The 25683-nt window shown below is 54.4% G+C and overlaps 1 protein-coding gene across 2 annotated transcripts in view; it reads left to right on the plus strand.

Annotated features, from left to right (window-relative positions):
- Positions 1-2090: 2090 nt before the first annotated feature.
- The window catches only part of JAML (junction adhesion molecule like), a 36199-nt gene continuing 12606 nt past the window's right edge, over positions 2091-25683 (plus strand). The window contains exons 1-4 of one of the 2 annotated variants that reach the window (XM_084895620.1): positions 2091-2429; positions 16491-16552; positions 20547-20704; positions 22800-23025. In XM_084895620.1, coding sequence (XP_084751746.1) covers positions 16498-16552; positions 20547-20704; positions 22800-23025 — 439 coding nt within the window. In that variant the 5' untranslated portion in view covers positions 2091-2429; positions 16491-16497. Of the gene's footprint in view, positions 2430-15507; positions 15570-16490; positions 16553-20546; positions 20705-22799; positions 23026-25683 lie in introns of those variants that run through there. The other variant, XM_084895621.1, reaches the window with a different exon arrangement.

The following is a 25683-nucleotide window of genomic DNA, read 5'->3' on the forward strand; positions in this document are numbered from 1 at the left end:
TCTAAACTGCCCGTCTGGCCTGGGGCCTGGCCGGTGTGTAACACGCGGGACAAGGCCGTGGTGCACCCTCCCGGCTGGTCCCCCGAAACCTTCCAGAGCGCCTTTCCTGCCGACGCCCTCGCGTTTCTCTGAGCCGCTCCTGAGTGTCAGGAGGCCCGCGGGGCAGCCCCTGCGCCAGCGATGGTTCATGCTGGGTCCCGATGGGAATAGCGCCTCCTCCTTCTCCGTTCCCCAGGCTCCCCCTCCAGGCGCCCCCTCCACGCGCTGTGCAGGGGTGGTGGGGGGCGGGGGGAGGGAGGTGCCCCTAGGATGGCAGCTGGGGCACCGGGTGCCATGACAAGCCCGGACGGTTCTGCCCGGGCCGAGGTGTAAGGTTGTGGTGTCAGCGCTGCCTCCTGGCCCTGCCTGCCCTCGTTCCCTGGTCCACAGAGGAGCGTCCGGCTGGCTCCTAGGCCTCACGATGGGCCCTGCTCAGGCGAGGAGGTGGAAGAGGAAGGCAGGGTTTGCCGGTCACATTTCTTGCGGTGATGCCTCCGTCCGGGCCCCTTGGGGGCGGAGGTCAGAGGCCCGGCCGGTGGGCCCGTGGGCCGCTCGGCAGGGAGGAGGGCAGGCGGGGCGGTAAGGACAGGTCCCGGGGACGCGGGGAGCTTGGGAGGTAGCGATCCCGCGGCGAGGCGGCCTTCCTGTGGGCCTCATTTCTCCGAGGACGAGTGTGACGGGGCCCCGCCGATCCACATCCCACTGAAGGAGGACCCCGTGTTTGCTGCGTGTGCGTGCATTTCCTCCGGCCTGCGGGGAGCGCGTTCCCGTGTGCTGTCCGTCACGTCAGACCAGGGCGCTGGGTTCCCAGGCGTGCTGTTTTGTGGCCGTGATCGTGGTTGGAACAGTCCTTCCAGTGCCCCTCACGGGGAGAGCACGCGGCAGTGCAGCCCTGCCCGGCCGGGCCACTCGCAGCCGCCCCTCCCCGGGCGGGAGCAGGCCCTGGGCAGCGCTTCTCAGGGCGGAGGCGGCGGGCGGGGCTCTGACCTGGCCCGGGTGTGGTCTCCCTCCGCTTTCCTTCCCCAGGCCCGCGGTGTGGCCACCCGGGAGCCAGGCTGGCCTAGAAGAGGAGTTGGTCTGCCATCGGCAGGGGCTGAGGCCTTCGGCAGTTCTCTCTGGCCGATAAGTCTTAGTGACTGACGAGTGCTGTGCACTGAGCTCTCCCTGCCGGCAGGTGTGCACACCCCCCGCCCCCACCCCCCCGCTCAGCCTGGGCCCGGGCTTCCTGGGCAGCGGCCGTTCTCTGCACGGGCTCCTTCTCCGCACGGGGGCTCTGAGGGGTACTGGAGGCGGCAGGTTGGGGGCGCCCCTCCGTTAGGGTCCCGGGGTGAGGGCCTGGGGCGGTCCGGGCTGCGGTCTCAGTCCACCGCGCACACCTGTGGCCAGAAGAGAGCTCCGTCGTGGCCGGGCCGCGCTGTTAGACTGGAATTGCCACTTCAGTGGGGCTTTTGTGTCTGTGTCTTTGTAGGAGGATGTGCGTGTGCGCAGACACCGTAGCGCTTGATCTCTGCCACATCAGAGGTGGTGACCGTCTCGGCACTCCTGGTGCATGCTGACGTGAGACGAGAGCTGCCGCACGAAAGCGGCAGGTCTGTGGTTTCCAGCATCGAGCAGCGGCTCCTCCGAGCTGCTCCCGGCGAGGTCTGCTCGGACGCGGAGCAGCGGGGCCTGGGGCTGGAGGGCGGCTGAGGTTCAGGGGCTTAAACCCCTAGGTTGGTGTTGGCAGTTTGCAGTGGGCCATGCGAGCGCATTAGGAACACGCTGGCTCCCCAGCACCTCCCGCCCTGCGTGGCGCACGGAGGGGGCGGCTGTGCTTAGGCCCGAGGAGCAGGGGCCTGAGAAGGCGTTTAGGGCGCAGGACATGTGGCACAGGCCTGGGCCCTGGGACACTGGCTGGGAGGTGGTGATGTAAGAGCAAAAGACTCCTGGAGGCGAGAAGCCTTGGGTGCTCCTCTGGGTGCGCAGGGCACCCGGCCTCTGGGGGCACAAGCCCACGTGGGGGCGGAAGCGGCAGGTGGGGGTGGAGGGAGCCGTCAGAGAGGTTGGCGTGTCCCAGACGCGCCTTAGATGTATTGTGCGCGGTGTGCGCGAGGCTGGCTGCTGTCTCGGGTGCTCGCCTGACTGAGGCCCGGAGGACCCCCTCAGGGAGCTGGTGGCCGGTGAGGCCCGAGGGCCTGGCAGGAGCTGCTCTCTCAGTGGGATCTGGGAGCGTTCCTGAAAGCGGGGTAACGGCCAGCGGAGGGAAAGCAGAACCTGACGCAGAGGTTCCTGTTTTGCCGCGGCCATCGGACGGGCGCACACGTCTGCTGCTCTGAGCGCCCTCGGCGCCGCGGCCGGCGTCAGACCGGGGCTGCGGCGAGCGCTGGCAGACACTCCGCGGCCTCTCTCGGGTAAGTGCTGCTTTGTGTTTCCTGAGCAGCGACTGCACTTTCTTCCCCGGAGGAGCTGACACTCCAGGGGCAGCCCTTTGGGCGGCGGGGCCTCGATCACAGACCTCAGGCTCCGGGGCTGGGGGAGGGTTGGAGGGTGCAGTTGCCTGTCTGCAGTGGAGAGTGACTTCTGTGAGGATCTCAGTGGAAAGGGGATGAGGTTTGCTCTTACTAAGAGAGTAAATGGTGACGATGAGCTTTTAAGTTCAACTCGATGCAGAAAACCACCTGTAGCTGCAGGCAGACTCCTTCGCTGCTGCCCCCTCTCAGCCCGAGACAGACGAACATTGGACCCTAGGAAGCCAGGGACTCAGACCTCGCAAGAGCGCCAGGCTGTTGTCCGGGCTGTCACCCTCTGTGAGCCCTGGCCTCGGGCCGGCATGTGGCAGGGTGGGCCACCGGTGGGGTGGGTGAGCGGGAGTATGACTTCCAGGTCTGCTGAGGCCGGCGGAGGGTGTGGGTGCGGGGGGCTTTCACGGCGCGAGCCCAGGGGACGTGAGAGTGTCCATCAAAGCGGGGTCAGCGAGACGGGAAGGCTTGGGTGGGTGGAAGCAGCAGCGGGAGAGCCGGGCGGGGCTGTGCGTAGCTCCGGGGAGAGCGGGAAGAAGCGAGCCACGCTGGGCTGTGCGAATTCCCCGGGAAACACCGGCCACGGGCAGCAGTGAGCCGCGCAGGGCTGCCGCTCACGCGGAGTCAGGAAGGGGGGGCCGTGGAGGTTCAGCTTGGGGAAGTTTGGGATGAACTGCTGCTGCCGCCGGCTACACCCAGGGAGCCAGTCGTGGGGACCCTCAGAGCTTAGGAGAAAGAGAGTAAAACGTTCACGCCGAGAAAAGGTGGGCAGGCTCCACAGTCCGTGCCAGCTTCGTTCTGAGGGGTTCGTCTTCTTGCTGGCGGAGTCCGGGCGCTCAGGGAGGGTCTTACAGAGCAGCCATGTTCCCCAGGCGTGTCCCTCGAAATGTGGGTGCTTCACGGCAGCCGCGAGGGGAGTGGGTATTCCCTGGTCGGTTTCACTGCCTCACTCCTGTCTCGGGTCTGCCTGGCTCTGATTGCTGCTGTTGTTTTGGCTCTTTGTTCCCCTGACTTCATCTGTCCCTGGGTTGGCTGACACAAAGGGCTTAAGTTGTGTCTCTGCTGCCTGACCGCGGATTTAAGCTCTGTGCTCCCTGTCAGGGAGCGGAGGGTGGACGTTTGCTCTCAGGTGGCCATGGCTGGGGACCGAGGGTCACTGTGAAGTTAATTGTTTGGCCTTGTTTAACGATCTCCCCTCAGTTTCCCCGTCCCACTTGCCAGGAGTCCTCCTAGCTGCTGTGCTCCTGCCTCACTTTCAGGAGGGGGCGGACGGGTGTAGCCTAGACTGTGTGGCAAGAAGCCTTGTAACCCGCCAGTCTGCATTGAACGGTCTGAATAGGGAAAGTGAGGACATGTTTTAAGAGGTTTGTGCCTCCTGGCTGTTGTGTGGACTCATGTATCTAAGGCCATCGCAGCCACGGCCGCTGAGGGGCGGAGCTGCAGGCGGACGGCGGGGCGGGGCAGGCTGTGCCGCTGCTTTGGCTCGGTGGCTGGTTGTCGTTTGCGAAGCCAGCACTTTGAGACGGTGCCTCTCCCGGTTCTGCCTGTAATGAAATACGTGGGGGTCCTCTCCATGTCCTGAGTGGGGTCTTATTGCTCTGAGTCTCTTTTCTGAAGATTTTTCTCTATCATATTTGGGTCAAAGATATTAATCCCCTAAATGATTAATAATAGGAAAGTGGATCCCGAGGTGCAGCTCCCCAGGAGTGATAGATATTCGCCAGGTATTATAAGCGCAAGAGCCATGAGCTCAGGCCGGGACATTTAGCCAAGAAAGGAGATAACTTACTCTGTAGAATTACCACAAGAACATCTGCCGAGGAGCTAAATCAGTCTATAGAGAAGGAAGCAGGGTAGAAAGTGAGAATTCAAAGGGAGTCTGTTATTATTAAGGTGTTTAAGGTGCATTTGAATGCTTTGCTGGATTTTTAAAGACTGAGATTTATTTTATATACCGTATATCCTTACTTCCTATTATCAATAAGTTCTTAGAAACTGTGACTTTAAAGGAAATGAGGTATACTGAGAGTGATCTTATGTAGATTGATATAACCAGGAGTTCCATTCTTACAGCATATTCCTACTCACAGAAGCATCACCAAACTTCTAACTAAAGACCCGAATACTTCTGATGCTAAACACTGAAGTAAAACTGAGCTGTACAGACATTTAGGGAAGATTAACAAAAACTGGTGAGATAATTACTTCCCAGGTCACTTTCTCCAGTTCCTGGTGTCTCTCTGTAGCTCATGGGCAAGGAAGGAACCCACTCTGGACAGGACACCTCCCAGCACAGGACACTCACACCACAACCACCTCCTCAGCGTGGGCAATGGGGATTGGGAGGAAGCCGGACTCCCTAGAGAAAACACGCACAGATGTGGGAGAAGTGCAGACTTCACAGACAGTGGCCCTGGCTGGGAATCAATTTTTAAAAATATACATATTTTTATTGATTTCAGAGAGGAAGGGAGAGGGAGAGAGATAGAAACATCAATGAGAGAGAATCATTGATTGGCTGTCTCCTGCAGGCCCTATACTGGGGATTGATCCCACAACCTGGGCATGTGCCCTCACTGGGAATAGAACCGTGGCCTCCTGGTTCATAGGTTGATGTTCAACCCCTGAGCAACAACATTGGACAGGTAGGAATCATTTTTAAGAAAATCAACATTATAAATGAAGTGATGTCGAAAAAATGAGGTTATTTGAGGGCTGATGTATATAACTAGTTGGACTGTGTGGGTCCACTTATATGTAGTCTTTAAAATAAATATGTATAGAGCTGTAAATATGTTTTCTCTTTATTTTTACTAGCACTTTTTAATAACAAAGAGTTGATTAATACATTGTATGTTATAGAAATGCTATTAATAGTTAAGTTTTGTGTGAGTCAAAAGTTATACTTGAATTTTTGAGGGTTTGCACCCTCAACCCGCACGTAAAATTCAGTATTTTATTAGATGTATAATCCTGAATTTATGTATACACACATGTGTATTCAGAAATTCCTGAGGCAGACTACGATGGTGGCAGATTAGGTGGAAGCTACACTCACCTCCTCCCAGCACCAAACTGGAATTACAACTAAATTATAGAGTAATCATCCTGAATAATCAACTGAAGACTAGCTAGAGAGAAGCCATATAACCAAGGACTTTGAGAAGGAGCCACATCAAGACTGGAAGAAGTGCAGAGGAGTAAGAGGGCTGGCCGGAGTGCATGGGCAGCAGCTGAAGTTCTGGAGGGATATCTCAGCTGTGTGTGTGTGTGTGTGCGCGCGCACACGCACACGCACGCGCACGCGCACGCAGGGGGTGGTGGTGGGGGGTGGTGGTGTCTAAACTCCAAATCAGGCTCCCCAGCCTGGAGCATCAGAACTGGGAAAGGAGCCCATGTAGCATCCAGCTGTGAGAAGCAGTGTGGTCTCTGTCCACTAGGGAGAGATGGTTAGTGATACAGACACCCTCTTAAAGGGCCAATGCCCCAAATTTTGTTTTTAGTCACTTACCCTGGGCTCTGGCAGAGGGAGGGCACAGTGGACTAGAGCTGCATGAGGAGAGTCTGAGGTTGTGGCTCTGGGGAGAGAGCTAAGGGTCAGCCACCAGGATCCCTGTGCTGAGTCATTCCTCTCTACTATAGAACCATCTTTCTCGGGCAGGGCAATCTGGTCCATGCACATAGCCTTCGGGCCAGCAATAGCCCCACCTACTGGAATGCCTCTCGCCCCATCCTATTGGAGTTTATGCCTTGCTGAGGAGTACAGCAGAGGCTCTAAGTCCAACTGGAGCCTGCAGGCGGAGGCAGATCTCTGTGAGCTTTGAAATACTTGCTGACCTGCCCCCAGGCCTGCTGTTGGTGAAAGCCAGGCTTGGTACGCAGCTTAGTGCTTTCCACACTTAACCAGGCCTAGCAGAGGGAGCCACAAGCTGTGCATCACTGGAAGCTCCAAACACGCTGCCCAGGGCCAGTCACAGGCAGTGTCTGAAATTGGCATTAACTGGAGTCTCTCTGAAAAGACCCAGGACCAATACACCTGGTGGTTCAGACAACAACAGAACAGGGATCCAGTAAGCTTCACAAGCAGCATATCTGCAGGGAAATCTCGGCAGACACCAACCCCTGCTGAGGGAACTCCACTTTGTGATCAGCTCCTGCACAGCAGCTTGCACACCATGTTCAGCCAGCCAGAGGGGCGATCCCATGCACAAATGGGCCAATAGCAATCAAGACTCAATTATACTATATTACATACACAAGGGGCATTCTAGAGCTCAGGTGATCAGGAACACTGTGCCACTGGGTCTCATAAGACACCTCTATAAAAGGCCACTCTAGCAAGCCTGGGAGTAATAGCAGATCTATCTAATATACAGAACAAACACAAAGAGGCAGCCAAAATGGGAAGACAAAGGAACAGACCCCAAATGAAAGAACAAGAGGATTCTTCAGGAGAAGAGTTAAACAAAATGGATCCAAGCAATTTATCTGCTAAAGAGTTCAAAGTAATGATTATCAGGATGATCAACAGCATGACAAAGGACATAGATACCACAAAAAAGGACAGTCAGAGATGAAGAATGCAATATCCAAAATTAAGAATACACTGGAAGGAATAAACAGTAGATTGGATGAAGTGGAGGATCAAGTCAGCGATTTGGGAGACAAGGTAGGGAAAAACACCTAATCAGAGGAGTAAAAAGAAAAGAGAATTAAAAAAAAAATGAGCATAGTTTAAGGGACCTTTGGTATATGAAGTGTAACAGCATTCACAGCATTGGGATACCAGAAGGAGAAGAGAGAGAACAAGGGATTAACAACTATATAAAGAAATAATGACTGAAAACTTCCCTAACCTGGTGAAAGAAAAGACACACAAGTCCAAGAAGCTCAGAGAGTTCCAAACAAGATGGACTCAAAGAGGTTCACACCAAGACATAGCATAATTAAAATGCCAAAGGTTAAAGACAAAGAGAAATCTTAAACCATAAGAGAAAGGCAGTTAATTACCTACAAGGGAATTCCCATAAGACTGTCCGCTGATTTTTCAACAGAAACATTTCATGCCAAAAGGTATTGGCATTACATATTCAATATGATGAAAAACAAGGACCTACAACCAAGGCTACTTTACCCAGCAAGGCTATCATTTAAAATTAAGAGATATTTTTTAAAGTCTAAAACAAAAGCTAAAGGTGTTTGTTACCACCGCACCAGTAGTACAGGAAATGTTAAAGGGCTTGCTTGAGAAAGAAGGAGGAGGGAGATGAGGAAGGAAGAGGAAAGAGGAAGGAGGAGAAAGGAGAAGAAGAGGAAAACAAAACAAACAGGAACACAGTTAAAAAATAAAATAATAGTAAATATGTACCTAGCAATAATCACTTTAAATGTAAATAGCTTAAATGTTTCAATCAAAAGACATAGAGTAGCTGAATGGATAAGAAAACAAGACCCATATATATGCTGTCTTCAAGAGACCCACTTGAGAATGAAAGATAGACACAGACCAAAAATAAAAGGATGGAAAAAGGTATTTCATGCAAACAGAAAGGAAAAAAAAATCTGGGGGAGCAATACTTGTATCTGACAAAATAGACTTTAAAAGCAAGCTTATAGTAAGAGACAAAGGAGGCCACTACATAATGATAAAGGGAGCAATGCAACAGGAGGTTATAACCCTTGTAAACACTATGCACCCAACATAGAACACCTAAATATGTAAACCAAATCTTGATGGACACAAAGGGACAGATTGACAGTAATACAGTTATAGTAGAGACTTTAACACCCTATTAACATCAATGGATAGATCTTTCAGACATAAAATCAACAAGGAGATGGCAGCTTTAAATGACACTCTAGATCAAATGGATTTAATTGATATCTTCAAAGCATTTCACCCCAAAGCAGCAGGATATACATTTTTTCAAGTGCACATGTAACATTTTCTAGGATAGACCACATGTTAGGAAGATAAAAGTCTCAAAATATTCAAGAAAATTGAAATATCAAGCATCTTACAAATGATGGTAAGAAAATATTATTAGCAGCTAAATGCTAACAAATTGGACAATCTGGATGAAATGGGTAAAATCCTAGAAACATAATCTTTCAAAATGAATCAGGAAGAATCAGAAGATCTGAACAGACAGATACAACTACTGAAATTAAACAGTAATAAGAAAAACTCCCAACAAACAAAAGTCCTGGACCACTGGCTTTCATATGCGAATTTTACCAAACATTTGAAGAATAACACCTATCCTTCTCAAGCTATTCCAAACAATTCAAGAGGAGGGAAGATTCCTAAGCTCATTTACAAGGCCAGCGTGATACTAATTCTAAAACCAGATAAAGATACTACAAAAAATTAAAATCATAGGCCAATATCTGATGAACATAGATGCTAAAATCCTTAACAAATTACTCGCAAACTGAGTCCAGCAATACATTAAAAAGATCATACACCATGATCAAGTGGGATTTATTCTGGGGGATGCAAATTTGGCACAATATCTGCAAATCAATAAATGTGATACACCACATAAACAAAATGCAGGATAAAAACCACATGATCATACCAATAGATGCAGAAAAAGCATTTGATAAAATCCAGCACCCGTTTATGATAAAAACTCTCATAAGAGTGGGAATAGGGGGAACATACCTCAATGTAATAAAGGCCATATATGACAAACCCACAGCCAGCATCATTCTCAATGGGCAGAAACAACAGCTGCTCCCCTTAAGATCAGGAACAAGACAGGGAGCCCACTTTGACCACTCTTACTCAACATGGTACTGGAAGTCCTAGCCACAGCAATCAGACAAGAAGGCAAATAAAAGGCATCCACATTGGAAAGGGAGAATAATAAAACTGTCATTATTTGCAGATGGCATGATACTGTATATAGAGAACCCTAGAGATGCCTCCAAAAAATACTAGAACTGATTAATGAATTCTGTAAAGTAGAAGGATACAAAAGAAATATCCAGAAATCATTTTTATACATCAATAATAAACTATTAGAAAGGGAAACTAAGAAAAAAATTTCATTTTCAGTGCTTAAAAAAGAATAAAATACACAGGAATGAAATTTAACCAAAGATGTATAAGACCTGCACTTGGAAATAATAAGACACTGAAAAAAGAAACCGAAGAAGATACAAATAAATGGAAACATACCTGTTCATGGGTAGGAAGAATTAACACCTTAAAATGTTCATACTACTCCAGGCAATCTACAGATTCAATGCAATTCCTGTTAAGACACCAGGGTGTATATCACAAATATTCCACAAATTTATACAGAACCACAAAAGACCTTAATAGCAAGAGCAATCTTGAGGAAGAAGAAGAAACTTGAAGGAATAATGCTACCTAATATCAAACTGCACTGCAATGCCATCGTATATAATAAAAGCCTAATATGCAAATCAACTGAATGGCAGAAAGACAGGTAGAACAACCAGTTGCTATGATGTACACTGACCACCAGGGGGCTGATGCTCAACACAGGACCTGCCTCCAGCCCAAGATCTCAGTCCAGCCAAGACAGAAGCCAGTGGGGGCTCCCCCGATTGCTCTGCTGGTCGCTCCTTCTGTGGGAGGCGACCTGTGGTGGTGGCAGGGGGTGGGGCTGGTGAGTGGGTGGCACCAGGCCAGCCAAGGTGGGTGCCAGTGGGGGGTCCCCCCCTGGATTGCCCCACAGATGGGCTCTGATTGCCAGGCAGGCCTAGGGACCCTACCTGTGCCCAAATGTCTTGTATTGGGCCTCTAGTAGTAAATAACACAGCTTGGCACTGGCATGTAAACAGACACTTAGATCAATGGAACAGAATACAGAGCCCAGAAATAAGCCCACACCTTTACAATCAATTAATATTTTACAAGGAGGCAAAAACATAAATGGAAAGGACAGTCTATTCCATAAATGGTGTTGGAGAATTTGGACAAATGTGTGCAAAAAAGTGAAACTAGACCACCTTTTTTACACCACACACAAGACAAGACTAAACTCAAAATGAAATAAAGACTTAAATGTTAGGCTCGAAACCCTAAGACTCCTAGGAGAAAACATAGCAGTAAAATCTTGGATATTTTTATAGCAATATTTTTTTTCTGATATATCTCCTCAGGCAAGGGAAACAAAAGAAGAAATAAACAAATGGAACTACATCAAACTAAAAAGTTTTTGCACAGCAAAGCAAACCATCAACAAAATGAAAAGATAGCTCACCGAAAGGGAGAATATATTCACCAATAACACATCTGATAGGACTTAATATAAAAAATTTATAAAGAACTTATAAAACAACATCAAGAAACAATCCAATTTAAAAATGGGCAAAGGATCTAAACAGACACTTCTCCAAAGAGGATGCACAGATGGCCAATAGAGATGAAAAAATCACCTGAGAGAGGTAAAGGAAAATGACAGTGAGGTACCACCTCACACCTGTCAGAATGGCCAAATCACAAACGACAAATGCTGGTGAGGAAGTGGGGAAAAAGGAACCCCTGTGCACTGTGAGTGGGGGTGCAGAGTGGTGCAGCTCAGTGGGAAACTGTGGAGGTTCCTCAAAAAATTAAAGGTGAAATTGCCTATGGCCTGGTGATTCCACTTCCGGAAATTCTTCCGAAGAAACACGCAACACCAGTTTGAAAGAATATGTGCACCCCTATGTTCATATTTCCAATAGCCAGGATTCAGAAGCAGCCCAAGTGCCCCTGAGCAGATGAGTGGATAAAACAGCTGTGGTACATTTGCACAATGGAACACTACTCAGCCAGACAAATGGAAGAGAATGTTACCCATTGCGACGGCTTGGATGGACCTGGAGAGCATTATGCTAAGTGAAATATGCAGTTAGAGAAAGACAAATACCATACGGTCTCACTAATATGTGGAATCTAATGAATACATATTATAAAATACAGACTCTAGAGAGCAGGCAGACAGCTCTCGGGAGGTGGGGGAGGGCAGGGGAAATAAAGGATTGAGCAAAAAAGGAAAAACAGAAGGAATTCATGGACATGGATAACTGTGTGGTGATTATGGGGGTGGTTGGAGGTGGAGGGGGTGTATGGGAAAAATAAACTAAAGAGAAAAAATAAATTCCTATCATATACATATGTGATATATATATATATATATATATATATATATATATATATATATATATGAATATATATTTGCTGACTAATTATAAAGGCAGTGTTTATTAAAATACATTTTGTTTTCAAAATGTAATAGAAATCATGTGTATACATTTTTGGGACACCTGTATATGTGATAGGAATTTCTGAGTAATTGCCAACTAACTAGGACATTGAAACTTGACTAGCGTGTCCCTGGCCCTGTGCCATCGCCTCCTGGGTCAGGGGCCACCGGCCCCTCCTGGGCCTTCCCCATGCGGGCACTGGGGAGGGGTCGCATACCACAGCGATGGCCTCCTGAAGCTTACAGTCTTGAATGGGGGAGGCTTTAATCAAACAAGCATTCACGGCAGCAGATCATTAGAATGGTGACTAATGTCCTAGAGCCGTGGTCGGCAAACTGCGGTTCACGAGCCACATGCGGCTCTTTGGCCCCTTGAGTGTGGCTCTTCCACAAAATACCACGACCTGGGCAAGTCTATTTTGAAGAAGTGGCATTAGAAGAAGTTGAAGTTTAAAAAATTTGGCTCTCAAAAGAAATTTCAATCGTTGTACTGTTGATATTTGGCTCTGTGGACTAATGAGTTTGCCTACCATTGCCTAGACTCTAGAGCACATATGTCAAACACAAGGCCCGCGGGCCAAATCCAGCCCGCCAGGCCTTGCAATGTGGCCCGCACCGCGCTGTCATCACTGCACTCCGCTGTCAGTTTATGACATTGTCAGTTTATGACTGTTCAGTAAACCATTCGGCCCGCGATTTAGGCTGGATTTTAGATTTTGGCCCCTTCTCTGATTGAGTTCGACACCCCTACTCTAGAGGAATGATCAATTGCGCTATTAAAAACTGAGCCTATTGAGACAGCATGTAGGGGCCTGGAGAGTCTCATGTTAAGTGATGTCAGTCAGTCAGAGAAAGACACGTATCACATGACCTCACTCATATGTGGAATCTAATGAGCAAAATGAACTGGTGGATGGAGTGGACCCAGAGCCATGGGGCATGGCGCAGAGTGCGGAGGCTCGGAGGAAAGGCAGGGGAGGGGGAGTGTGCATCTGCATGGCCCCTGGGCACAGACAGTGTGGGGGGGAGGGTGGTGAGGGCCTGGGGCAGGGGGCAGGGCGGGCTGGAAGGGGTCCATGGGGGAAAAAGGGGACATATGTAATACTTTCAACAGTAGCGAATTACTAAAAACAACAACAGAATAGAAACAGGAAAAAACAAAACCAGAAAACCTGGGCCCCGGCATCTGGGGCCGGGGAGGGCTCCTGAGGAAGTGACATTGCCGGAGGCTGAGAGAGGAGCCAGCGGACGGGGTGAGGGTGAGCGGGTGGGACAGCGCTGAAGCCGGAGCAGGCGGTGCTCAGGTTCCTCTCGCAGACATGAAGGTGCCGTGAGGGGCGGGGCGGGGCGGGGCGGGGCCCGTGCTTGGATCCTGGTTCTGCCACTTGGATGTGTAAGCAGGCAAGTCACTCACCGGCCTGCGCCTTAGTTTCCTCCTCTGTAACGCCTCCTGGGGCTGCTGTGAGTGTTAAACACCTGGGGGGAACGCACCCTGCTTTCCTGCATATTGACTACCGATGTCTAGTGGGGGCTACAGTAACGAGGGGCAAAAGAGGCAGAGCCTTTGCCCTAGCTGTTGTGGCTCAGGAGTTGGAGTGTCGGCCCCCGCACCAAAGGATCACAGGTTCAATCCCTGGTCAAGAGCATGTACCTGGGTTGCAGGTTTGATCCCTGACTCTGTTTGCCCCGGTTGGGACACCTGCAGGAGGCAACTGATCAATATGTCTCTCTCATCCATGTTTCTCTCTCTTTCTTTCTCCCCCCTCCTCCACTCTCTTTAAAAATCAATGGAAAAAATATCCTTGAGTGAAGATTAACAACAACGAAAAAAGCCTTTACTGTGAAGGAAGAGGCGTAGATAGATTGAGTTCCCAAAGATCAAAGAATTAGCTAATGGAAGATCTTTGGGACAATAGTTTTTAAAGAATTCATTTTGTGCCTTTTTTCTTCGTTAAATCATGCTTCTCTTCATTTATACAGCCAGTGATGTATTTGAGTGTTTAGAACTGAACTGGCTGTTATTCATCAGATGGTTTTCACAGCTCCTAGGGTTTGGCTCTGAGTGATTTGAGTTTGTTGATCAGATTCGGGGTCCGTTGGGGGTGGCTGTTTCCTCTGACAATGGCGGGGTGCAGTCGCAGGGGATCTAAGGTGATTTCCACCTGGTGGTCTTTGTGGCAGGCCTTTCCCCGGTGGTCCTGCCTCAGGCGTGTGGATGGATGTGGTTGATGTTAGTCACGGAGGGGAGCACCGCCTCTCTGTGCAGACGGTGCCCTGTGTGGGGAGCTTCTGAGAACTGCTTGCCGGGATTCCTGGAGGTCCTAGGGGTGGTGTGCTACAGGTATGGCACGCTGTCATCATGCTCACCGTGTGTGGGGGGTGAGTGGAGGGTCACGGGGCAGGAACAGGGCTGTGGTGACTTTAGGGGCCTGTGTTTGCATTAGGTGTACTGTGTGGGGGGAAACTTACCGTCACTTTTGGTGTATCTGTGTCAGTGTAGTCATTTTTGACATTGCTGGGATGGGATTCAGAAATGGAAACTTACAAGTTTCCAGTTCATTTAAATCAATTATTTGCTATTCTTCTAAAAGTAGATGCTCTAAACCCACCCTCCCCCCTGAAAGCTTCAGACTATTTCCTTTCAGGTTATAAACAATAGGATCTTATGTGGTTACTAGGGGCGCAGTGCACGAATTCGTGCACCTTAAAAGGAACTGTGGCCAAAACCGGTTTGGCTCAGCGGTAGAGCATCGGTCTGCGGACTGAAAGGTCCCAGGTTCAATTCCGGTCAAGGGCATGTACATTGGTTGCGGGCACATCCCCGGTAGGGAGTGTGCAGGAGGGGGCTGGTCCATGTTTCTCTCTCATCGATGTTTCTGGCTCTCTATCTCTCTCCCTTCCTCTCTGTAAAAAAATCAATAAAATATATTTAAAAAAAAAAAAAAAAAGGAACTGTAGGCTGCGAGGCTGTGGTGGGCACAGGGGCGGATCTCAGCCCATCCTCCACACCACGGCCCAGCCCCTGGCCCCCTGTCTGCCAGCACTCCCTACCGCCATTACAGCTCCCACACACTGACAGCACCAGCCCTGCTTGCACCCACTGACGTCATGGAGTGATGGGGCCAGTCCAGCAGTGGGTGTGAGCGGGACCAGCGCCATCAGCAGGTGCGAGCAGTGGCTGCTGCCCCTATGGCCCCTCAGGAGCAGGGGGAGGTGGAGAAGCCCTGAGGGGCCATTGGGGCCAGCAGCCACCACTCTCACCTGCTGATAATGCTGAGTGATCAGGGCTGGCACCGGCAGCAGGAGTGAGTGCCCAGCGGAACCGTGCCATGGGAGCAAAGAATTTCCAGTAACCACCAGAGGCTCCCCCCAATAACAGTGACCGGTGCTCTGCCTTGGTCTGGCACCCCTGCTCACCTGCTCCACCATCCCACCGTGGCCAATGCCTGCCACGTTCCTCATGCGCTTCCTGGTGGTCAGCGTACATCATAGCAACTGGCTGTTCAATTGTTTGGTTGTTCTGCCATTCAGTCTATTTGCACATTAGGGTCATTATATATATGTGTGTGTGTGTGTGTGTGTGTGTGTGTGTGTGTGTCTATGTGTGTGTGTGTGTGTGTGTGCTTTATATTTTTCAAAGCACGATTACTTTATTAGCGGTGGTCCTTGTATTAGTAGCTGAGGTGATAGGTGAGAGACGGAGGTTCAGTATTTCACCTGACTTCTCCAAGTTGGGACCCAGGTCTGACCTTCTTGGACAGCTGGACCCTGGTTCTCCTTGTGGAGGCTGTGGCTGATTAGAATACAGGTAAGGGCTCTTTCAGGAGATCTTTTTTTCAAGGTCACCTGAGGATATTTTTCCATTGGTTTTTAGAGAGAGTGGGAGAGAGAGGGAGGGACAGAGTGAACATCCATGTGAGAGAAGCTCATCGATTGGCTGCCTCCTGCAGGAGCCTCAGCCAGGGCCCAGGCCGGGGAGGAGCCTGTAACGAGGTATGTGCCCGTGACCAGAATCGAACCCGGGACCCTTGCCGATGCTCTGTCCACTGAGCCAAACCAGCAGGGCTGTTTATGGATCTCAGAGAGAGAAACGTCGGTGTGAGAGAGAAGTATCTATGGGATGATGCTCCAATGAGCCACCCGGCCGGGCTGCCCAGTTCTCACTCTGCTCAGGAGGCATCACCGGGGAGGGCAGGAGGCTTTCCTGTGGCTTCTGTGCCGTAGAGCTGAGTGCCATAGAGCTGAGTGAGTGCCATAGAGCTGAGAGTGCCATAGAGCTGAGTGGCCCGAGCCTGGCACAGGCCCCTCTCCACCCCTGGCCTGGGCAGTCTGCATCCCTGTACAAGCAGTTCCAGGCTGAGGGTCCGGTTGCCGCCTGTGCAGGTGAAACTCTAGCTGTCGAATGCCCAGGGCTGATCTCGCCAGGGAATTTTGACACCATGTGCTTTTCTCTCTCTTGAAAAGCAACTTTCATCCCATCTTCCCTTCCAGCTCAACTCCCGCAGCTCCAGCCACCCTCACAGCAGCCCGGCCTGCTGCTTTGGGGTTCGTTCCTTTGCTTCTATTACCTCTGCCCCCGCCCCAGCCCCGCCCTCCAGAGCCGCTGCCCGTCTCCCTCCCCGCCAGCACTGCGCCCTGAGCCTGGCGGGCGGCTCGGGTCTCGCTGTTGGCGTGGGACATGAATGAACTTCTCTTGAAACTGCTCTGACGTTTTCCCTTTTCTCTCCAGGCTGAAGATGGAGAGCAGCGTGCTCGGCCTCCGGAGCCTCGCCCTGAGGCCAGTGCTGCTGGGTAAGTGGAGCCAGGGGCGCGCGGGGGGTGATTTCTCAGAAGTCTCGTGAGAAGAGCCATTTGGGGTGTTTTCATTTCCCCTCGGTTTGTTGGAACTGGGACCCCTAAGCTGGAACTGCAGTCTGTGGGGACTGTGGTTTCAGAAGCCACTGTCGGCCCCGGAAGGCCCAGGTTCCTGTGAGACAGAGAGAAACCTCCCTCTGCCTTCCTGCCCTTCAACCATCGTCTCTTCATTCATTTTTATTCTTCATCCTCACCCGAGGACGTTTTCCCGTTGGTTTTCAGGGAGAGTGGCAGAGAGAGGGGGAGACGGAGGGAAACATCGATGAGAGAGACACACATTGATTGGTTGCCCCGTGCACAAGCCCTGACCAGGGTCTGGACAGGGGAGGAGCCTGTAACCAAGGTACATGCCCTTGACTGGAATCGAACCCAGGACCCTCACCGGCCAGGGCTCATATTATCATCTTTAAATTCACCGCTGGTGTCAGATCAGAAATGAAATCACCAGAGAAAGCCCCAGGATCCCTGTCATTGCTTCCTGCTCCAGCCAGGGCAGCCTTCTTGGTTCCTGTTCCTGATCGGAGTGGTTTCTGTGCCGAGGCCTCTCTCCCCGCCGCCGGGCGCCTGCCCCGGTCCTCCAGGCCCCCGCCTGCTCTGCCTCCGCCGGCGGCCTCTGCCCGCGGCCTCTGCCCGCGGCCTCCCTGTTGCCGAGAGCTCAGGTGCTCTTTCCCAGCCTTCCCATCGCTCCCGTCCTCTCCTCCCCAGCTGCTCTGCTCACATGGCCTCTCCTTTTTCTCTTTACCAGCGTTTTCACCGGGATGGTGACTAAACACAGACTCAGCAGGCACACGAAAGAGCTGCCTTGGCTCTAGTTCCAGGCACACACGGATACATGTGGACACGTGTGTACACACATGTGTACACGAACATGCCTGGGCACACATACATAAAGCGCACAAGCATGCACGTGCACACACGGAAGTGCAGGTGTCAGAGCTTTTCTCGCGGTGGAAACACTTGCAGAGGTCCTGCGGCATTCCCCAGGGTGTGCCCGCAGCCCCAGGAGGCCGCCCGCCCTGTTACTTGCTGGCGGTTCGGCCGGGCGGAGAGCTTCCCCTTAGAAAGCCTCCTTTTCCTCACCGTTTCTCTACAGTCACCCGGCGCTCAGCCCCTCTGCTTAGGCTGCGCTCTGCCTTCCTACAAACCGCTTTACCTGCACACAGCGTGCTCAGCGCCAATTACAGCCCTCCTTACAGCCTTCCTCACAGCCTCCACATGCAAACTTCTCAGTTCTTCCTGACAGCAAATTCCAAACTATTTTTGGAGCTCATTTTGATTTCTTCCCAAATAATTCTCTGCAGAGGGTCTGGAGTCCCCTTTTCCTTTTCCCTCTCCTCGCCGTGTGCCCGTTGTCTCTAGTATCTAAGCTTCTCTTTCTTTTTCTTTTCTCTTTAATTTAAATTTCATCTTTGTGTTATAATTTACAGCATTGTGCTCAGACAATCATATATTTTAGGAAGTGTGCCCCCAGATCTTTCCAATGCCCACCTGGCACCATACACAGTTATTACAATACCAGGGGCCAGTGCACAAATTCATGCACCTTGAAAGGAACTGTGGACCGAGAGGCTGTGGTGGGCACAGGGCGGGTCTCAGCCTATCCTCTGTGCCCTGTCCAGCCCCTCCTTCTGTGGCCCCACTCCCCTGTCTGCCAGCAGCCCCACTCCTGCTACTGCTGCTCCCATGTGCTGATGATGCCAGCCCCGCTCACACCCGATGACAGCGTGGGGCAATTGGGGCCGGTGCCAGCAGTGGGTGTGAGCGCCGGGCGGGACTGGCACGTGGGAGCAAAGAATTTTCAGTACCACCAGAGGCTCACCCCGATGACAGCAACCGGTGTCCCCACTCACCTGCTGTACTGTCCTGCCATGGCCGATGGCCACCATGTTCCGTGCTCTGCCACCTGCTGCCGATGCCCACCATGCTCCACGGGCACCCCCTGGTGGTCAGCTCATGTCACAGCAACCGATTACTCAGTTGTTCTTCTATTCAGTCTATTTGCATATTAGGGTTTTATATAGACACACTAGAGGCCCAGTGCACGAAATTCATGCACAGCGGGTGTCCCTCAGCCCAACCTACACCCTCTCCAATCTGGGATTCCTGGGGGATGTCCGACTGCCAGTTTAGGCCAGATCCCACCAGGAGTTGGACATCCCTCTCACAATCCGGGACTGCTGGCTCCTAACCACTTGCCTGCTTGCCTGACTGCCTGCTCACCCCTAACCACCTCTGCCTGCCTGTCTGATTGTCCCTAACTGCCTTTGGCTGCCTGCCTGACCACTCCCTAACCACTCCCCTGCTGGTCTGAATGTTCCTTACTGTCTCTCTCCCCGTACCCCCCCTCCCCACCATGGCCTGATTACCCCCAACTGCTTGCTCCCCGTGCCAGCCTGATCTTGCCCCTTACTGCTTGCTCCCCTGCTGGCCTCCTCACTCCTAACAGCCTTTGCCTTGGCCCCCGCCACTGTGGCTTTGTCCAGAAGGAAGTTGGATGTCTGGAAGATGTCTGGTTGACCTGGTCTAATTAGCATATTACCCTTTTATTAGTACAGATCACTGTGTTTCCTGTGCTGTACCTCCCATCCCCAGGGCTGTTCTGAAACTGTTTATCGCTGGTCCTCAGTCCCTTTCCCTCTCCCCAGCCTCCCCCTCTGTGAGCATCGTCTCTAAAGGTGTCTTTCTTGGCAATATTGTCTCTTTCTTGTGAAAACACAGCATGTCTTCTGAAAACAGGAGTGTCCATCTAACGGTTCTCCCTGGTAGTGAAAGGAGGAGTGACTGGAGCAGTGCAGGGATGGTGGGCTGGCACCGTGCGTGTCCCCATCTGCTGGGAGCCAGGGCTGGGTGGGGGTCGTGGCAGGAGACAGACACAAAGGCCGCGCAGGCCTGATTCCGAGGACCCGCAGGCATGGCGGCCAGAAGCAGCGGCGAGTGCAGAGATGAGCGTTTGTGAAGGAACCGAAGAACAGAGCGAACAGGGAGGGAGGGAAGAGGCGGGAGCTGCTTTGTCCATGGGGACGGTTGGTTAACCAGGAACTAGGGACATCCGCTTCTGTGCGTCGGCGTCTCAATACCCGCCCGAAAGCAGGGACCTCAGGTTTCTCTTCTTCCTTTGGAAAGGAGTGGGGTGGGGTGGGGGATTCTGGGGAGGGGAAGGGCTGATAGGAGAGGGCCAGTAGTGAAAGGAGTGGGGTGGGGTGGGGGATTCTGGGGAGGGGAAGGGCTGATAGGAGAGGGCCAGTAGTGAAAGGAGTGGGTGGGGTGGGGTGGGGGATTCTGGGGAGGGAAGGGCTGATAGGAGAGGGCCAGTAGTGAAAGGAGTGGGTGGGGTGGGGTGGGGGATTCTGGGGAGGGAAGGGCTGATAGGAGAGGGCCAGTAGTGAAAGGAGTGGGTGGGGTGGGGTGGGGGATTCTGGGGAGGGAAGGGCTGATAGGAGAGGGCCAGTAGTGAAAGGAGTGGGTGGGGTGGGGTGGGGGATTCTGGGGAAGGGAGGGCTGATAGGAGAGGGCCAGTAGTGAAAGGAGTGGGTGGGGTGGGGTGGGGGATTCTGGGGAGGGAAGGGCTGATAGGAGAGGGCCAGTAGTGAAAGGAGTGGGTGGGGTGGGGTGGGGGATTCTGGGGAAGGGAGGGCTGATAGGAGAGGGCCAGTAGTGAAACGAGTGGGTGGGGTGGGGTGGGGGATTCTGGGGGAGGGGAGGGCCGATAGGAGAGGGCCAGCAGTGTGTGTCGCAGAGCCCTTACCCGGTCCCTGTGGCGGCCAGAGGGGGTCCCTCCTCCGAGAGGCCTGCTGCCTCGAGCGAGGGCCTCTGCACACAGGTCCACGCTGGGCCAGCAGGAGGGCAGGTGTGAGGCCCGTGGTGACCGGTACTGGTCTGTGCCGTCCGGCACGTCCCTAAGGGTGCCTCCTCTTGCCCTTGGCTTCTGCAGGCTATTTCTTGGGCCTGAACGCCCTGATGGTGTCCTCCCGGGAGCTGACGGTGCACGCGGGGGAGCCCGCCCTGCTGGGCTGCGTGTTCCAGAGCGTGGAAGGCAAACGCGTGACCAAGGTCGACTGGACATTCTCACCCAGGGAGCACGGCGACGAGGTAACGAGGACACGGGACCGAGCAGCGGGGAGCTGCCCAGGGTGGGCCACGAGGGAGGGGGTCAGGCCTCCAGGGGCCGGGAGGTGAGTGTCAGGAGCTCAGGCCCAGGAGCGCGTCAGGAGCCCGGGCTGCTGGACGGTCAGCCTCGTGGCCGCTCCGTCTGCAAGGCCGAGGCTGACGTCCCCCTGAGGGGCTGGTGGAGGCATGCATGCAAGTGTCAGTTCCTCTTCTCAGTGCTGCCCTCTGTGGAGCAGCGCCGGTGCTGGGGAGGGAGGAGCTGTGACACATTGGTCTGCAGTCGGCTGTGGCCTCGACATGCATATGCGGCAGAATATTCTCCCCTCCTTCCCAGCTGCGGGCCACGTGGGCAGCAGACAGCACAGTGTGGGCCACGTGGGTGGCAGTCAGCACAGTATGGGCCACGTGGGTGGCAGTCAGCACAGCTGTGGGCCACGTGGGGTGTCAGATCAGCACAGTGTGGGCCACGTGGGTGGCAGTCAGCACAGTGTGGGCCACGTGGAGTGGCAGTCAGTACAGTGTGGGCCAGCTGGGGTGACAGATCAGCACAGTGTGGGCCATGTGGGTGGCAGTCAGCACAGTGTGGGCCACGTGGGTGGCAGTCAGCACAGCTGTGGGCCACGTGGGTGGCAGATCAGCACAGTGTGGGCCACGTGGAGTGGCAGTCAGTACAGTGTGGGCCAGCTGGGGTGACAGATCAGCACAGTGTGGGCCACGTGGGTGGCAGTCAGCACAGTGTGGGCCATGTGGGTGGCAATCAGCACAGCTGTGGGCCACGTGGGTGGCAGATCAGCACAGTGTGGGCCATGTGGGTGGCAGTCAGCACAGTCTGGGCCACGTGGGTGGCAGTCAGCACAGCTGAGGGCCACGTGGGTGGCAGGTCAGCACAGTGTGGGCCACGTGGGCGGCAGATCAGCACAGTGTGGGCCACGTGGGTGGCAGTCAGCACAGCTGTGGGCCACGTGGGTGGCAGTCAGCACAGTGTGGGCCACGTGGGTGGCAGTCAGCACAGCTGTGGGCCACGTGGGTGGCAGTCAGCACAGTGTGGGCCACGTGGGTGGCAGTCAGCACAGTGTGGGCCACGTGGGTGGCAGCACAGCTGCAGAGGATGTCTTGTGGGCTCCTCAGAGCAGAAAGCGAGCTTCTGTGGAGCTGTTCCATGTCAGGATCATCTGGGGAAAACGTCCTCGTAGCATGTTATTAACCACAAGCCCCAGTGTTTGCAAATGAAGGATTATTTCTGAAGCTCGGGACCCGCCATTCCCAGAATGCTGCGCTCACTCAGTGCTCATGACTATGTGGTGCTGTGAGCGGGAGCCCATGGTGTAAGCACAGGGAGGGTCCACCAGGCCCGCCCCCCGCACTTCCTGTTGATGCCTCCTGCCTCACTGGAAGCTGCCGAGAGGGAGTGGACGGGGGAGTGACAGCCACAGGCTGGGTGTGCGGCAGCCAGGGGCGCCCCATCTCCCTCTGCAGCCGCTCCCGGGGCTGTGGCAGAGGACGGGGTGAGATGGGAGGTGGTTTCCACGAGGAGTGAACCCCCAGAGCCATCTTCAGAGTGGGTGCTGCATTGCACCCCAAGGTCAGGCCCAAAGCTGTGGCCCCTCTGTCTCCATCGGGCTCTGTCTGCACGAGCCATGGAGCCGCGAGCAAGAGATGCTTTCTGGCACACGATGATTTTAAAAAATCCTATTCAAATGTTTCATTTCGCCCTGGCCGGTTCGGCTCAGTGGATAGAGCATCGGCCTGCAGACTGGAGGGTCCTGGGTTCGATTCCAGTCAAGGGCACATGCCTGGGTTTCAGGCTTGATCCCCAGTGGAGGGTGGGCAGGAGGCAGCTGGTAAATGATTCTCTCTCATCATCGATGTTTCTATCTCTCCCTCTCCCTTCCTCTCTGAAATCCATAATAAATTAAAAAAGGAAAAAAAAATAGCAAAATATTTCCCTTTGAATGAGCACCTTCTGATGATCCACATGAGCTTTCTGGTCATGTGACGTGGCCGTGCCGCCCGCAGGGCAGGGCTGAGTGCAGCCCGGGGTTGGAGCGCTGACCCAGGCCCCATGCCTGCCCTCCAGGTGGACTACGTGCTGTACCATTACTCCAACCTCAGCGTGACCGTGGGGCGCTTCCAGCACCGGGTGAGCCTGGTGGGGGACCTCGCACACAACGACGGCTCTCTCCTGCTCCGAGACGTGGAGGAGGCCGACCAGGGCACCTACACCTGCGAGATCCGCCTGGAGCGGGAGAGCCGCGTGTTCAAAACCCACGTGGCACTGCACGTGCTGCCGGCAGAGCCCCGAGGTGCGTGGCCGCGCTCAGAGGGGGGAGGGCTGGAGGCCGGAGGGAGAACAGGGCAGGGACGGATTTTGTGTCAATGCCAGCCCCGGGCTCCATTGCACGAGCTGCAGGCAGCAGTGCTCTCCAGGTAAAGGGAGGAGTCCCCTAGCCAGCGTGGCTCAGTGGACGGAGCGTGGCCCTGCGGACTGTAGGGTCCCGAGTTCGATTCCAGCTGGGTGCTCCATCCCGAGACGGGGGCGTGCAGGAGGCAGCCAGTCCATGATTCTCTCTCATCATTGATGTTTCTCTCTCTCCCTCTCCCTTCCTCTCTGACATCAATAAGAATATATTTAACAAACGAATAAAATGCGGATGACGATATTATCACTTCAGACAGCTTTCATGCTCCGGGGAGTGCTGAGAGGAGGTGCAGGCCGGAGAGGGCAGTGACGCGCCAGGCCCGTGTTTGTTAGGTGTCAGGCCCGTGCCTGATCCCGAGGCCTCTGACCACACGTCCTTGTCACTGTGCCCGGCTTCCCGCGGCGCCCACGCGCTGCCACACGTGTGCCGTAGGGCCTGCAGTCAGCGCTCTGGGGCATGAAGGGCCCGCACGGATGTCCCCAGCTTCTTGGTTTCCAGTTTCCATTTGTAAACGGAGGGCGTGGCTTCGGCAGAAGGCGGTGTGAGAACCGCTCTGTGGGGCCCCAGATCCAGGGAACCTGGGGGCGCTGGAAGGATGGGAGCAGGGAGGGTGGATGCAGGGCCTGGCAGGACCTCAGGCTCCCAACTCCCCTGCACACTCAGCCTTTATCTTCTTCCTGACTCGTTGTGGGGCTGCCAGGTGAGATTTTGTTTGAAGAAAGGATTCTGCTGCCTTGTAACAGGTTTGGAAACCCCAGATCTCTACGTGTTTTTTGAGAGTGGGAGACAGAAGGAACAGTCTGTGGCCTCAGGGCCGGTCTAGTTGGGGCGCTGGAGTGTGCTCCCCTCCCCCCATCCGGCTGGTTTGGGCCCCTCCTTTAGAGAGCTCCTCTGGGTACCCCGCCTCCCGCCCTGACACTCCTCCCTGCTCAGCCCTCTGCCACTGACACTCCTCCCTGCTCAGCCCTCTGCCCGGGGACACTCCTCCCTGCTCAGCCCTCTGCCCGGGACACTCCTCCCTGCTCAGCCCTCTGCCACTGACACTCCTCCCTGCTCAGCTGTCTGCCCGGTGACACTCCTCCCTGCTCAGCCCTCTGCCCGGTGACACTCCTCCCTGCTCAGCCCTCTGCCACTGACACTCCTCCCTGCTCAGCCCTCTGCCCGGGGACACTCCTCCCTGCTCAGCCCTCTGCCACTGACACTCCTCCCTGCTCAGCCCTCTGCCCGGGGACACTCCTCCCTGCTCAGCTGTCTGCCCTGTGACACTGCTCCCGGCTCAGCCGCCTCCCGCTGCTGACACTCCTCCCTGCTCAGCTGTCTGCCACTGACACTCCTCCCTGCTCAGCCCTTTGCCCGGTGACACTCCTCCCTGCTCAGCCCTCTGCCCGGTGACACTCCTCCCTGCTCAGCCCTCTGCCCGGTGACACTCCTCCCTGCTCAGCTGTCTGCCCGGTGACACTCCTCCCTGCTCAGCCCTCTGCCCGGGGACACTCCTCCCTGCTCAGCCGTCTGCCCCGTGACACTCCTCCCTGCTCAGCTGTCTGCCCCGTGACACTCCTCCCTGCTCAGCCGTCTCTGCCAGTGACACTCCTCCCTGCTCAGCTGTCTGCCACTGACACTCCTCCCTGCTCAGCCCTTTGCCCGGTGACACTCCTCCCTGCTCAGCCCTCTGCCCGGGGACACTCCTCCCTGCTCAGCCGTCTCTGCCAGTGACACTCCTCCCTGCTCAGCTGTCTGCCCCGTGACACTCCTCCCTGCTCAGCTGTCTGCCCCGTGACACTCCTCCCTGCTCAGCTGTCTGCCCGTGACACTCCTCCCTGCTCAGCCCTCTGCCACTGCCACTCCTCCCTGCTCAGCCCTCTGCCACTGCCACTCCTCCCTGCTCAGCCCTCTGCCACTGACACTCCTCCCTGCTCAGCCCTCTGCCACTGCCACTCCTCCCTGCTCAGCCCTCTGCCCGGGGACACTCCTCCCTGCTCAGCCCTTTGCCCGGGGACACTCCTCCCTGCTCAGCCCTCTGCCCGGGGACACTCCTCCCTGCTCAGCCCTCTGCCCGGGGACACTCCTCCCTGCTCAGCTGTCTGCCTGGTGACACTCCTCCCTGCTCAGCCCTCTGCCCAGTGACACTCCTCCCTGCTCAGCCCTCTGCCCGGTGACACTCCTCCCTGCTCAGCCCTTTGCCCGGGGACACTCCTCCCTGCTCAGCCCTCTGCCCAGTGACACTCCTCCCTGCTCAGCCCTCTGCCCGGGGACACTCCTCCCTGCTCAGCCGTCTCTGCTGGTGACACTCCTCCCTGCTCAGCCGTCTGCCCCGTGACACTCCCCCCTGCTCAGCTGTCTCTGCCCGGGGACACTCCCCCCTGCTCAGCTGTCTCTGCCCGATGACACTCCCCCCTGCTCAGCTGTCTCTGCCCGGTGACACTCCTCCCTGCTCAGCCGTCTGCCCGGTGACACTCCCCCCTGCTCAGCTGTCTCTGCCCGGTGACACTCCTCCCTGCTCAGCCGTCTGCCCGGTGACACTCCTCCCTGCTCAGCCGTCTG

Source organism: Pipistrellus hanaki, assembly GCF_964339955.1.
Source record: "Pipistrellus hanaki genome assembly, chromosome: 9".
Classification (NCBI taxonomy): domain Eukaryota; kingdom Metazoa; phylum Chordata; class Mammalia; order Chiroptera; family Vespertilionidae; genus Pipistrellus; species Pipistrellus hanaki.